Below are 15,595 nucleotides of genomic sequence, written 5' to 3'. Positions count from 1 at the left end.
GCAAGCTTTTGGATCCTCTTGCTTTTTGTAATAAATTGACAAATGAAAAACCAATACAATACAGCGTCAATATTTTATTTCGAGACAACAGTAAAGCCCCTGAGCCAGTCAGGATTCAGAGCACAATGAGCTGTAAAAAAAATATATCCACAATGTAAGAAAATCTGTATAGCAGCGAACCCGTGAAAGATGAACCGCAATACAACGAGGGATTACTGTACAGCGAGGGATTACTGTACTTCACAATATTTTTCTGTCACTTTGTTGAATTTCTCAGATGCAAAGACACTGTCTTTCAGCATTGATTGCTCAGAGGGAAAATGCTGCACATTTTTTCCTCTGTAAAGTCACAGGCAAAATACTTGGGGTGAACCAATTATCGACTGGGTCAATCTTCGGTGGCGTTTTAGTTATTTTGATGCATATTTGCATCTTCCCTTTTTTTTAATTGTTATTATTAATCTTATGGCTAATAAAATCTGGCATTATGCCTCTGATCTTTCACTCAGTCTGTCTTTAATGGAGCCTTGTTCCAGCACTGTCCCACCCTTAGCAGCAGCTGATTGGTTAGCCGTGTAAGAGCCAGGGCGAATCAGGAACGAAAGCCACCTATGGCAGTGGTTCAATACTTACTCACAGGCACACACACAGGCACACACACACACACACACACACACACACACAGACACACGCGCACACAGAGCACGCCATGTATTGAAGTTAGGGAAGTTTAAAGACACTCTATTGGTCATTTAACTATAAAAAAAAAAGCATTGACTCGTCCATCCATCCATTTTCTAAAGCTGCTTATCCTCACTAGGGTCGCAGGCTTGCTGGTGCCTATCTTAGCTGTCTTTGGGCAGTAAGCGGGTGACACCCTGAACTGGTTAACAGCCAATCGCAGGGTACCAAGTGATGACCAACCATTCAATCACCCAATCACACCTAAGGACAATTTTAGAGTGTCCTATACACCTACCACAATGCCTTTGGTGTGTAGGAGAAAGCCCAGAGCGAACCCACATGATCTTGGGGAGAAAATGCAAACTCAACACAGGAGGGCTGGTGCAAGCTGAAATTGACTTCAGGGCTCTGAATTGTGAAGCGTGTGGTTAGCGCGACCGCAAACCACTTTTCCCCTGAGCCTCATCATTGTGTAAATGTGCTATTCAGATAAAGTTACATTACGTTGTCTTGCAAGCCTTCTTGGCTAACCTATGCTAGTAAACATTGGGAACTTTAGCAGCATGCAGGCTAACACCCAGCTTGGTGCTTTCATAACGTCATTGCCCACGTTTTCACTTAAAAACCATTCTTTCTTTCAGCACCAATTGATCATTCTGCAACTCAGACTGTTGCTTATCCAAAGCTGTCTTTTCTGGCTTTTTCTGCCCTGAATGTGCTTTCCGGTGGGTAATTAGCATGGTAGCTTTTATGACACATTGTGAAGTGTCTCTAATAGTTAAAGAGCAGCTGATTTCTAAAATGACAAGCCTCAATTTGCCTCAATAATTCAATTCGGTTACTGATGACAACTACTATCAGTGACTAGTTTACAAGAAAAGTCATTGTGGCAGTCCAGTTTGCAACTGGATCCCAAATGAGCCAGAGTATTTGGGTGACAGGCGTGTTGTGTTGCTTAGGTGTGCAATAGAAAATAAATGACTAAAAATAAAAGCTGAAATTTTGACTATCAAAGTCAAACCCAGTCTGTAGCAAGAATAAAATGTATGTAAATGTTTATAGGAGTTGATAAATGGCCACCACTTACAGTAAGTGGTGCTTTTTTGCTGTTTGAAATTTTTTTTTTTTTTTTTTAGGATTTCAGAGAACAGTCGCCATTGCTGATTCCAACTACAATTGGTTTTACGGGCCAGAAAGTCAGCTGGTCTTCTTGGACCGCTTTGTAATGCGTAACGGTAGTGGGAACTGGCTGGCTGATCTGATTCATCAAAACAGAGTGACAGATGGAGTGGGCCAAGCTGGGAAAGGCCAGCGATGGTGCACTCTTCACACCGAATTCATCTGGTGAGTTTTAGTAATGTCGTGTTATGACTAAACCAGGCATATGTCAATTATATTAGTTGTGAGTTATTGATAAATTGCAAATGTTGGACAGATGTGCATTTTTGGATTTTTACAAAAACAACTTAAGGTCTCGACTTACATTTCCAAGCTGCAAATATAATCAAAGTGTTTGAAAATAAGAGATTAGTTGGCGATGCCCACAATTGCAATTATAAAAGTTTTTACTCAAACACGGTTGCTAGTGGATCCCCTGTGAAGCTGCCTCGAATGATCTGGAGTTTCTTATCTCAAAGTAATTTCAACAAGTTATATATGTGGACAAATGTGGACAGATCACCACGTCATCCGAACATCTGTGAAAAATCTAAATTAATTCGTTATCAGTCTCAGGGTTTTATATGAATGTTTTCTTTGTTGCATAAAATGCAAGTCGTGCCATGACTGTGTTCTTTTGTTTACACAAGAGCAGCCTCTTCCACTGGGAAATAAAAAGCGAGTTGTTGGGATGAAAGTTTTACTCAACAAAAAAAGTGAATATTTTGAATGCATTTTTAGTCATCATATACGCTCATAATGTACTCTATTTAATATTACAATGCATCATTAATTTGCTCAACATGCAAAAGGACAACTTCTAAAGGTGATGATTGATTGGATGCATTGGGAGTAGAAGCCTCTGTGATGCTCTGAGGAGGACACGGGTTTGACCGTGTCCTTAGCCAGGAGGTTAGAGAGCTCCTGGTCGAGCGCCAAGACTTTTGCCCCATCAGCGATGACGGTCTAACTGACTCAGTAAAGGCTGGTGGGCCGGTGTCTGAACTGAATCCTGTACCCTCGAACCAAGGTTTAAACCACCTTGTGGTCCGAACCAAGAGCAGCGCAGCGACTGCGGGGACTGACTCGGCCCTTGTGGCCTTGATGGAGGCAGCAGATATGGGCTGACCAGAAAGCACGTGAGCAGGGGAGCAAAAGTCGCCAGAAGCACGCAGTCGTACAGAAGCGCAAATGCCAAAAGCAGCATACCTCTGAGGAGCCTGCCAGAACTGGCACTCTCAGCTGGGTGGACCTGTTGCGGGACTCCAGGACAAGGCACAGAAGATGGGTGCAGAGGAACACTTGGGGCAGTTGAAGTCCTGTCAAGATAAGAAAAATGCTAATGAGTCTCACAAGCCCAGAGAGATCGTTCCTGTGCCTCCATCACACTCAAACTGAAAATCCTCCCGGGAACCACATGGTGAATCTACCTGGAGGACTTTTGCTCCCTTTTGCTTTTTATCCTGTACACAAACGTGTGGAGGAGTGCGCATGACAACAGATATATTTTAAAATTTGCGAATGACACTGTTATTGTTAACCTGTTGCACCAACAGAAGCATACCCCAGTACTGCAGGGTTTTAGCAGTTGGTGCGATCAGTCCTTCCTGGTCCTCAACACATAAAAGACAAAGGACATGATCGTTGATTTTACAACCCAGACACCAAGCTACATTCTCACAGCCATCAAAGGACGACCTGTGGAATGCATGAGCTATTATAAATACAGTGGGCCCTCATGTTACGAGATTAATCCTTTCCGTGTTTGGGCTCGTAAGGCAAATTCACCATTTAACGGGCATCTAAAACCTATGGTAAATAGCCAATGCGTTTAGAATCCCAGGTAAAAACATCAAAAATTGTACATACATATTAAAAATTGGTACCAAAATAGTATAATAAGTGCTACCTATGTATAATATACATGTATGCAATCAGAAAACATCATAAATAGAAAATTTAGAAATTATTTATTTACCTTTGAGTGGCTCCTGTTATGCCCATATTCCATGGTAAGGGTAGCCTAGGCTCGGCTAGCTTCGTATTTCTTGATTATCTCCAGCTTCGTTTCCATATAAATCCCCTTCTTACTTCTCTCTTTAACATCACTAACAATCTTGGGACCCATGGCTAACCCATTCAAGTTTGAATTAAGCAGTAAAATGCACTATAAATATGGTTTTGTAACCACTCACGATAGAACAAAGCGTTACCATTCCGCCATATTGAAAAGAGTGAGGCCGACCAATAGCAGACCAGCATTTCTGTTAGGAGACGCCGACCAATAGCAGACCAGCATTGTAGTATTGATGCGTTGCATGGAGACATTGATGGCAACAGAAAATAACTACAATTAACCAAAAACGCCTGCAGATGGAGACAAAACAACACAAATACAGGCAACCCCCTAGTGTCATGACAGTTGTTTTTGTCGCAAAGCTGAGAAAATACCTTAAAGGGGGATGAAAAAACTCAGTATTCCACATTGCGACATGAAAAAAACGTAAGCCAGGGACACTGTAACCCAGGGGTCCACTGTACCTCAGGACTGGTATCAACTCAAAACTGTTTTTCAATCAAAATTGTGAAGCTGTGTGTAAGAAGGGGCATCGGCGTTTGTTTTATCTTTGGCGACTGGCCCGTTTTAATGGGGAAAAGACCACGCATGTTCTTTTTTACCGTGCTTTTATCGAGTCTGTTTAATGGAAAGGGTTGTCAAGTGGGCTGGATTGCTAATTGGGGAGCCTCAACTCCCCATGACAGTGCTCTGTGAGTCCCAGCTGCAGCGAAAAGCCTGCACCATAATCATGGACAGCTTGCACCCTCTGCGTAGCGAGTTCCAGCTCCTTCCATGCGACTGACGCTTCATGGTCCCTAAGATCAGGACCAAATGCTACAAAAACAGTTTTATATCAGCAGCCATGTACAACATAAAACAGCGTGGAAGAGGAAGGAGCACTGGGCTCCATTGAACATTTGGATCTGGGGGATATCATAGGATTTTTAGAATTTTATGGCTCTTACCGACTGGCATTTTAGGTATTGTATTGTCTGATGTATTGTTGTTTATGTGTTTTTATTTGGGCTGCCAAGTTTCTGCTGGCAAAGGAAATTTATCGTAAGGTAAAAATAAAGAAACCTCTGAACCTTTGACTTAGTCATTGTGGATTATGCCAATCAAGATCTGGCAGCGCTTTTGAACCAGACATAACAAGTCTGTGGTCCCTGGACAGAAAAGCAAAGGCCTTCAAAGATGCCCCAACAAAAGACAAAACCATCTCAACATCACCCTCCCACCATCCTGCAGTCATGACCGTGAACAAAAGGTGAGACAGGGCCTTTGTAACATTTTGTATCATTCATCAGCCGACATTGCGTATGAGGGCACTGCAAAGTCTGCAGAATAGTCTCATGCAGTGGTAGGAGCATCATTTCAAGGGTCTGACAATCCAACAGGAGCCGGGAAAAAGAGCCTGTATTGCCCCAAAAGGACTGCAGCAAGGACATCAATCGCCAACATTGAGGGATGGAAATGGCAGTAAAGGTTGCACACACTCAAAATAGTCAGCTTCTGGAAGGGATGAGAGACCGAGAGATGTCCAACTGAAGATGTTGCAAGAAATTCGGCAAAATCAGCTGCATCAACCCTAGTTGTCTTCTGCAACATGTGAGGAGTCATTTACCGTGGGAAAAAAGTCTAGCATTAAACCCTGAGAGGGAAACTCAAACCCCAAACCACATAGGCACGTGTCATGTGCAATAAGACAAGTGGAGTCAACATCACTGGTCAGGTCAGGCACAAAAGGCTATCGCTCACTAGAACATCTTGTCCAAATTCAGAATGCAAAAGACCAATCTTCAAGCTTCAGCCACACTGCCGGTTGGCTGAGCAATACCGCTTGGAGGGGGTGGGAGAGGAAACAAGAACCAATCGCAGTTTATCGTGGTCCCACCAGACAAGTAAGATTGCTTGCCACACCAACAGAAGGGGGCACGGCCCAACTTGGAGCGGCCAGCTAATCAGGCAGACCATCAATCCCAACATTGACAAGATGGCAAGTTTCAATCTCAGTTGCACACTGTTGCGCCATCCCAAACAGCGGTCGCCCAGGCGCTTGCGGACACAACAAACGAGCCTCAACCGAGCCGCAGGAGGGCGCCCTCCATAGCGAAAAACTAAACAACTCACGCGTCATGAAAGGAGGCCACGCAACGTTGAAGTGCCAAGTCATAATACGGGAGGAGGCGCGGAAAGCACTAAGATGAGAGTGGGTGCAAAGTGTAGTCGGTACAGATTGAGACAACACGCACCGGGCACCGTGCTGAAGGCAGAAGAGCAAAAAAGCACATCACCCTCAAAGGCAGGGCAAAAAAGAAGGGAAGCCAACAGCGAGACGGCGACAGCCTGTATGGTGCAACTTCATGTCACAAAGGTGGCTTCCAACAAAGGAGAGAAGACCACAACTACAGTAGACCAACTTTGCAGTCCACTGCAAAGCCAATATTGCAGAAAAAAAATCATCAGCAGTTGAAAATGCACCAGAAAGACACAAATCAGAGATACAACAAATGATTTGACTTAGACAATCGCCACAGCCATGAAGTACGCCAACACAGCAGCATGAAAAAGAATAAATACCACCAGCGAATACATCATAGCTACAGGAGGGCAGAGAAGACCACAACTCCGAGTGACACTGTTGACAAGCTACTAATGATAGAAAACAACCAAAAAACTCTGAAGAAATCTGACCACACACACAGAGAAAGATCTGTGAGATCGTTTTCCAGGTGACACAGGCTTTTATACGTTCTTTTCACCCAGGGGTAACAATTGACGTTTGTTGATATGCATTCTCAACCTGTGGTTGAGCAAAGGCCTTATTCCGCGCTTTAAGCACCGCCTGTGGTGCTCTGGAAGAGCAAAATAGAACTACGTAAATGTTTTCTTGAACCTTGTCTAAACATAGCCGGGGTTCTTGCAAACTGACAGTAAATGTCTCCGTTTTGCCCTATTTGCGATACGTGGCCGGGCTTTTTTTTTTTTCATCAATACAGAATCTTTCAAAACCTCTGGCCAAAGTGGAGAGTTGCCTAAGCCTCCGGTTTCATGGTTTCGTGTAACCATCTTAAATTGGAGATTTGCGTCATCGCACTACTCTTTTTCAAATACGTAGATAATGGTGACATCAGAGGCAGAAGTTTTTTTCTGATTGGACAGAATTTGGCTACATTTACTGCCGCCTAGCGACTTGGCATGCTTGTAAGTGAATGAAACTGCACTGTGTTGGATTTGTATAGACGCGACTTCTTTAAATAAACAAACAACAACCACAAGAGGGAGACAATGCAGATTTAAAGAAGACAGTTACGTGTACAGTAGACAAGTCCTTAGTCTGTCTTTACACCAGTGACTCCCATCTCTGATTAATTGCAGCGAGCAAAGTTTAGCTGCTACAGGAAATAAATAGAATTGATTTAACCAAGTTACCTTTTTTTTAAATGCTTTGTAAAATTTCAATTTGTCTCCAAAGTTAACCCTTCAACTTTGACCGCCCTACCTAAAGCATTTTTCATGAATTGTTGAAACATTTTAAACCTAGGGTATTCTCATGTCCTCCAACTTTTCTTTTATTTTATTTTTTTTTTTTCTTTAGGTATGACCCGGGCCTTATTCCGAAGCCGCCATCTGATTTTGGGATGTCTCAGCTCCATTATTTTGAGGACTGGGGTGTGGTGACCTATGGCAGTGCTTTGCCTTCTGGCACAAACCGCTCCTTTCTTTCTTTTAAGTCAGGGAAGCTGGGGGGACGTGCAATTTTTGATATTGTTCACAAGAACAAATACAAAGAATGGATTAAAGGGTGGAGGAACTTCAATGCTGGCCATGAGCACCCAGATCAGAACACTTTCACCTTTGTGCCCAATGGAATTCCATTTATCACTGAGGCACTATATGGACCCAAATACACTTTGTTGAATAACGCAGCGTTGTTTGGTCCAGTCCACACAGGAAGTTGTTTTATACCTTGGGCTGGCCAGGTAACAGAAGCTTGTGATTCCAAGTGGCTAAAATACAAGGTGGGACCTGCTGCTGATGCTCAAGGCAAAGTAGAGGCAGCCATAGAGAGACAAGGGATGGTCTTTATTCGGGGTGAAGGACATTCCGCCTATCATCCGGACCTGAAAATCCGACACTTCCAGAGAAACATTCTCCTTCTTCATCCACAGCTTTTACTTCTGGTGGACCATATCCATTTGGATCCTGATAGTCCATGCAAGGCCATGAGCACATTCTTTCACAATACAGAACTACCATTCAAGAATATAAAGGTAGATGCTATTCATGGGGCATATGTATCTCATAATATAGATAAGTATAAAATGTTCTGGAAGGATGACACAGGTCACAGTAATAGAGGGGTAATTGGTTACTGGGGTTATCCACGGGGGTATCCATATAATGGCTCTAATTATGTGAATGTCACAATGCCATTAAGATATCCTCAAACCAGAGTAGCTTACATTTTCTTTGGACCAGGTGTGACTGTCACCAGCTTCAGTCTGCGCGGTGATGACCAAAGAGTGGATATTTCCCTGACCACCAAGGAACACACCTACATAGTTTACCTGCTGACTGGAGAAGTTGTCAGCAAGCCTCTTTTTGCGATGGTAATGATGGACCAAAAGAAGATTGTATTTGAGAAAACATTATCTCCAACTGAAAACTCACCTGTGGAAGTCGAGGAATATGTCAACACGATGGAGGACAACCTCCAGCATGTCAAACCAGTCTTTCAGCAGATGGAGCGCCATATTCTTGGAAAGGTACTAAATACTGACAGCTTCCATAAGACTGCAGAGCGCCTGCTCCGGTTCTCTGACAAAAAGAAGACAGAGGAGGTCATTGAAGAGATGTTTGCATTGTCCAAGAAACATGGAAAGGATAAGACAGGGAAGAAAATAAACTTTGGGGAGAAGCTTTCTGAGAATTTGCCTGACATTTTTACACAGATCGAGGTAAGTGAAAAGAAAGTGAGACAGAGGACATCCAAGCATATATACGAGGACAGCCCAGAGGAGGGAGATATCCACTCGCAAGCCTTTATAGATTATACAGACAACCATAAAAACAGAAAGGGTGGCTTTGTGAAAAGCCGTAAATTCAAAGAGGTCAATATGTTTGTGACTACAAGGAGTGAGCGCATCTCCAACACAGCCTCTTCTATAAGACTTTTTCTCCTCTTGAACACTGCCACCTTCTTTTTGCTACTGGCTGTCTTATTGACTCGCTTCAACAGGGGTCGAAGCTTACACACACAGAGATGTTTTTATACCATTCTAATGATTGACTGCTTGATCTTACTGTACCTCTATTCATCCTGCTCACACATCCAGTGTTAACATTGTGAATGTGATTGTTCAGCTAGAAATGTAATGCTCACCGCACCGACTGTCTAAGTCTTTTGAGGTGGCACCCCTGAAACCTGAAATGATTCAGTCTAAAGCAGGCTTCTCAAAATTTTGGGGAGTCAGGGACCCCTTTTAGAAAGCAAATTTTCCAAGGACCCCCATTGCAAATGTTTGCGGAAACAAAACAATGAAAACAAATCATTTAAGCCAAACATAAGACCCCTTTTTATTCAGCAACATATTCAATTTGACAACAAGTATGCTTGTCACTTTTCAGCTACTGAAGGTTAGAAAATAAAAATTGAATATTGCACACCTTCTTATAATAAACCGGGTCAATTTTCCCCAAAAAGGTTGCTGCCAATTATTTAGTCAAACACAGCATTATAAGGTAAAATGCCGCTTCATAGCCTCAATATGCACATAATTGTAGACACAAATAGCATATTTGCAAATTCAAAAATTTTTACAAATAAATGAAAATGGTTGAATTGAGTGTTTTATTGAAGTCATGAATAATTTCACAATTGAAAATAATATAAAATGAAATGAACACAAATATTTATATTTTTGATGAATAACCCAATGTTCTGTCCATCCTAGATGTTCCAATGGCTTCTATCTAGGTAGACAGACAGCAAACAGCAAATGATTGTAACTTTTTTTTTTAAATTTAGTTATGTCAGTAGTACAGCTCTCACTCATTTATACTGTAAAACTGTAACGAAAAGAAAATACAGCAAACATAAGTCAGGTAAGTCCCATCTGCAAAAATGATGTATCTTACTAAAGGTACACGAATTGCATAGATTAAAGCAACCATATAACTGCATTACAAATGATATTCATTTCAAAACAAAACATGTATTAGATGCAAACGACTGTGGTAAACAATGCAAAACATTTGCCTAACATCCTTCCCCAACACAAAATGCACTGTCAATAGCGGCCAGAGGCGGCGCCAAAAACAAAGCCAAACAAGGCACAAATCTGTCACTGTAAAAGATAAACTAAATCAAACTAAACAAAACACCCAAATTATTTCATATAACTCCCCGCAGTCAGGCCTCGGACCCCAATCTGAGAACCACTGGTCTTAAGAACAACATGTGGTCAAATATGAGAAATTAAGTTACTTCTATGGAAACCTTCATTGCTTCTCAGGGCATCTCAATTCTACACAGTACAACAATGGCAGCCAGCTGAGGTGGTTTGGGCATCTGGTTAGGCTGCCCCCTGGACGCCTACCCGGTGAGGTGTTTCGGGCATGTCCCACTGGAAGGTGGCCCCGGGGATGACCCAGGACACGCTGGAGGGACTATGTCTCTCGGCTGGCCTGGGAGCGCCTGGGGATCCTTCCGGAAGAGCTGGATGAAGTGGTTGGGGAGAGGGAAGTCTGGGCTTCCTTGCTCAAGCTGCTGCCCCCGCGACCCGACCCTGGAAGACAGCGGTAGAAGATGGATGGATGGCTGGATGGATGGATGGATGGACAGACAACAATGGCATCGGGGCACTGCCAATCATATACTGTATATATAAAAAAAACAAACTATATATAAAAAAACAAAGCAATTGATGGTTAATTTCCTTTTATTAATCCCTATCCATGGCCTTATTTTACGACAGAACATTCCAGCAAAGTAAAGTGGATATTTTTCTGTAAGAATCTGTGTTTGGTAAGATTTCAATTGGCATGTATGTTAGATTATATTTTGTAGGATTGTAGATCCTAGAATTATTGACTGTCTTTCAAGTAACCAAGATGTGTACTGATATTCAGTGGTCATATTATTTTGCCTGCAAGCAATAACAATAGATACTAATATATTTTAACAAGTATGAGTGCACTGATGCCATAGGTGTACTGTGTCAGAAAGGCTGATGGAACAAGTCTCACCAAAAAATAATAATGTAAATGCAAAATAAAGTCTACCAGTTTTTTGTCTGTTTGTTTGTTTTGGTAGCAAACTATGGGGTCTCTTAGTAGATTTATTGGTTCATTATTTGGCCCACACAGATGGGGGAAAGTCATTGCTTGTACTTTAGATTTGGAAACTACTGTAGCTTTCATGACGCCTGTCCTGGACCTTCTCTGACACACTCAGTAACTTATATACATAACATTTTATTTTTCACCCACTAAAAATTTTGTTTGCTTATTGAAAACAGGCTTACAGTTTGTTTTTGCTTTTGCCTTGAGTTTTGGGCATTGATTGTTTTGTTAATTTTATAGCTAAATACTGTATCTCATGAGTAATTCCAACCGATAACTGTGATTTGCTGTGATGCTCTTAATCAGTGCTTGATAGTCTGAATGCGTTTTTAATGTGGACACATCTGCGAAAAAAAAACAAAAAAAACGTTTGTGTGAATGGAGCCATTTCAGACAAAATTGTACCATTTTATATGAGAATTAAAGCATTTTTATTCAATAGGATTTGTCCCCCTTTTTGGTGCATGTCTTGTCATCAAACACTTTTTTTCATGACCTTCATTAATAAGAAATAGCAGCCTACATAATAATTATTAAATACAATTTCTAGAAAATCTGCATATGAAGAACGAGAGGCTGAATTGAAAGGTGTAGAATGATCTAGAGTAGACTAATTTGAATGATTTTGACCGACATTTGGGTGATATAAAATGGCCCGGAGTGAGTTCAACGTGTTCAATCAATCAATCAAATTTTATAGCCCTAAATCACCAAAGTCTCCAAGGGCTTCACAGGTGAAAAGAGGTCATGTCGAGACTTCTTTTGAAAAAAGAAGTCATGCAGAGACATTTTTTCGGTGTAAAGTACACAACAGCATCCCCTATCAAAGCTCCCAGAAGGGGAAGGAAAAACTCAAAAACCCCAATTTGGGGAAAATCAGAAACCTTCAGAAGGGACCACAGGTGGGAGAAGCCCCCCCTTTTTTAAGGGGGGGGAGCTTTATCACGGTTTTCACTTAGCGTGGGTGAGTCCCGGTCCCAATTAACCACGAAAAGTGAGAGATCACTGTATTTAAAAAAATTATAAAAAAAATTCTTCAGCTATCATTATAGACCTATCCTGGGGCACACATAAAAAACTTCTGGGGGACTCTAAACTGGGTCTAATAAAAAATTGATGTGGCATTTCAAAATAGGTGACCCCAGAAAATACCACTTTCAACTGTCAATATATGACATTTTAAAAAAATCAATAAGAATTTATTTTTAGCTATTGTAACACCACACCTGTTCTTGGGGGACACTAGAGCACCATAGGGGTCTCCCAAAATGGGTTGTTTCAAAATCTGATGTGGCATTTCAAAATTAGTGACCCCTGAAAATCCCACATTTAACTGTCATTTTATCACGTTTAAAGCATAAAAAATATATATATATTACTTAGCTATCGTAAGACCGCACCTGTCCTGGGTTAAACTTGGGCACTCCAGGGTTCCCCCAAACAGGGTCTCATTAAAATCTGATGTGGCATTCCAAAATAAAAGACCCCTGAAAATGCCATATAATAATGTCATTTTATCGAATATTAAAAAAAAATCATTCCAAAAAAAAAAAAATTCTAAACTTGCTTTACACCACAGCTGTCCCCCAAAGTGGAACCCATTAAATTCTGATGTCGCACAGCAAAATGAGAGACCCCTAATCGGAAAAAGAATCAGAATTGTATAATTTTCATTATAGTACTCCAACAAAAATGAGAATTGACATCCTTAAGTTGAAAAAATAAATAAATAAAAGTGCCTTTATCGTATATTTTGTCTTCACAAAGGGGGTCACATCAGGTAGTTGTGATTCATATTCCCCAAAATTGTATTTTTAGTTTTTCTTTCTTTTTTTTATCATTCATAGACATAAATTTTGTCAGAGAATATCAGATATAAATATTAAATAAATTGAAGGGCCCCTGGCATGTTGCAAGTGTTGCAAGTGTGGTGTTATGACAGTTACACTGCAATTTAATGTTGATTTTTTTTTTTTTTAATATGTGATAAAATGACAGTTAAATGTGGCATTTTCAGGGGTCACTTATTTTGAAATGTCAAATCAGATTTTGATATGACCGAATGGGTGGACCTTTGAGGTGCTCGAGTGACCCCCAGGACAGGTGTGATGTTATGATAGCTAAAGATTTTTTTTAAAGTTTTTAAAAAAAATTTTTTAAAGATATATTGACAGTTGAATGTGGCATTTTCGGGGGTCACTAATTTTTAAATGCCGCATCAGGTTTTGATGGGACCCAAATGGGGGAACCCTGGGGTGCTTGTGTCCCCCAGGATAGGTGTTGTATTAGGATAGCTGAAGAATTATTAGTTAATAATTTTTTAAAATGTGATACATTGACAGTTAAATATGGCATTTTCAGGGGTCACTCAGTTTGAAATGCCGCATCAGATTTTGATGGGAATTGGTGGACCCCTGGGGTGCCAGAGTGTCTTCCAGGACAGGTGTGGTGTTACGATAGCTGAAGACTTTTTTTTTTTTCTGAATTTTTTAAAAAGTGATATATTGACAATTGAATGTGGCGTTTTCAGAGGTCACTAATTTTGAAATACCAAACCAGATTATATATGATTATTATGTTTATGATTGTTTTAAAAATGTGGTATATTGACAGTTGAAGGTTGCATTTTCAGAGGTCAGCAACTTTTAAATGCCACATCAGATTTTGATAGGACTCAATCGAGGGACCCCTGGGGAGCTTAAGTGTACCCCAGGGTAGGTGTGGTGTTACGATAGCTAAAGATTTGTTTTCATTGATTTTTTTAAGCGTGATTTATTGATAGTTGAATGTGGCAGTTTCATGAGTCACTGATTTTTAAATGCCACATCAGATTTTGATGGGACCCAAATGGGGAAATCCTGGGTTGCTTTAGTATCCCCTAGAACAGATCTGGTGTAACGATAGTTAAAAATATTTTTTTTATGATTATTTAAATACGTGATATATTGACAGTTGAATGTGGAAATTTCAGGGGTCACTAATTTTAAAATGCACCAGATTTTGATTAGACCCAGTTTAGGGGACCCCTTAGGGTATTGAAGTGTACCTCAGGAGAGATATGGTGTTACGATGGTCAAAAAATTGTTTTTAATGTTTTTTTGTTTAAAATATGTCATAAAATGACAGTTAATTGTGGCATTTTCAGGGGTCACTTATTTTGAAATGTCACATCATATTTTGATTAGACCCATTTTGGGGGACCTCTGGGGTGGAGAAGGTGTGGTGTTACGATAGCTAAACAATTTTTTAAGGATCGGTTTAAAAATGTGATGTATTGACAAGTTGAATGTGGCATTTTCAGGGGTCACTAATTTTTAAATGCCACATCAGATTTTGATGGGACCCAAATGGGGGACATCTGGGGTTCTCTAGTATCTCCCAGAGCAGATGTGGTGTCACGATAGCTGAAGATATTTTTAAATTATTTTTTTTAGAAAACATGATATATTGACTGTAGAATGTTGCATTTCTAGGGGTCACTTATTTTGAAATGAAATATCAGATTTTGAGACCTGTAGTTAGTAAGGTTTCTATATAAGAAAGTTTATAAAACTTATACAAAAACACAAGAAATATAGCCAATATATATATATATATATATATATATATATATATATATATATATATATATATATATATATATATATATATATATATATATATATATATATATATATATATATATATATATATATATATACACACACACACACACAACAGTACCAGGTCAACTCCAGTCTTCTATTTAACGGGTTAGAAAGGTGTTGAAGTATGAAAGTACTTTTTTTTGTCTTTATTGAGGGTATTAGTGCTGTTGGTAAAGTGTCATCAATAAAAGATTTCAAGGAGACTATATTGTCACGTGTAGTACTATACCACACAGTGGAATTCCTTTAAAAATGGGTGCTGACAAGTTTGGGTGCCTGAAAACATATGTGTTGAACATCCCTTAAACGAACAAAACATTGGTATTAATTGCTCGAACAAGACATTGTTCGAGTCACAAATTCTACTGGGATAATACTCGATTTAAAACTCCGACATACCTCTGTGACAAATAATCGACTTGTTATAAGTTTGCATATGTGACACAATATATGCATACTCCCCGCTTTTGGCACAGATGCCGCAATAATATTTTGAATCTCTGATAATGGGCACTGGTATCTGCTCATCTTTATAGATGATTGAAGGTACCTGAGAACAAACAAAATGAGGAACATTTAATTTTACACACAACTGAATTTGGTCGAAAATTCAATGATTTGTGTGTTTCAGCTCAGTGGGTGTATTAGGTGCCAAGCCCCATTAGTTGCAAATTAAGTAAAACATTTCCAGATGAAACCA

General features: G+C 40.2%; 1 protein-coding gene across 2 annotated transcripts in view; it reads left to right on the top strand.

The window, feature by feature from the left end:
* Positions 1 to 11,815, top strand: part of dse (dermatan sulfate epimerase) — a 38,655-nt gene extending 26,840 nt beyond the window's left edge. For both annotated transcript variants that reach the window (XM_088402802.1, XM_088402803.1), the window contains 2 exons: positions 1,821 to 2,028; positions 7,500 to 11,815. In XM_088402802.1, coding sequence (XP_088258928.1) covers positions 1,821 to 2,028; positions 7,500 to 9,246 — 1,955 coding nt within the window. In that variant the 3' untranslated portion in view covers positions 9,247 to 11,815. The remainder of the gene's footprint in view (positions 1 to 1,820; positions 2,029 to 7,499) is intronic.
* The last annotated feature ends 3,780 nt before the right edge of the window (positions 11,816 to 15,595 follow it).

The sequence above is a fragment of the Hippichthys cyanospilos genome, chromosome 20, assembly GCF_059441005.1.
Source record: "Hippichthys cyanospilos isolate Australia breed blue-spotted pipefish chromosome 20, RoL_Hcya_1.0, whole genome shotgun sequence".
NCBI lineage: Eukaryota > Metazoa > Chordata > Actinopteri > Syngnathiformes > Syngnathidae > Hippichthys > Hippichthys cyanospilos.
This window is presented reverse-complemented; position numbering and strand designations above follow the sequence as displayed.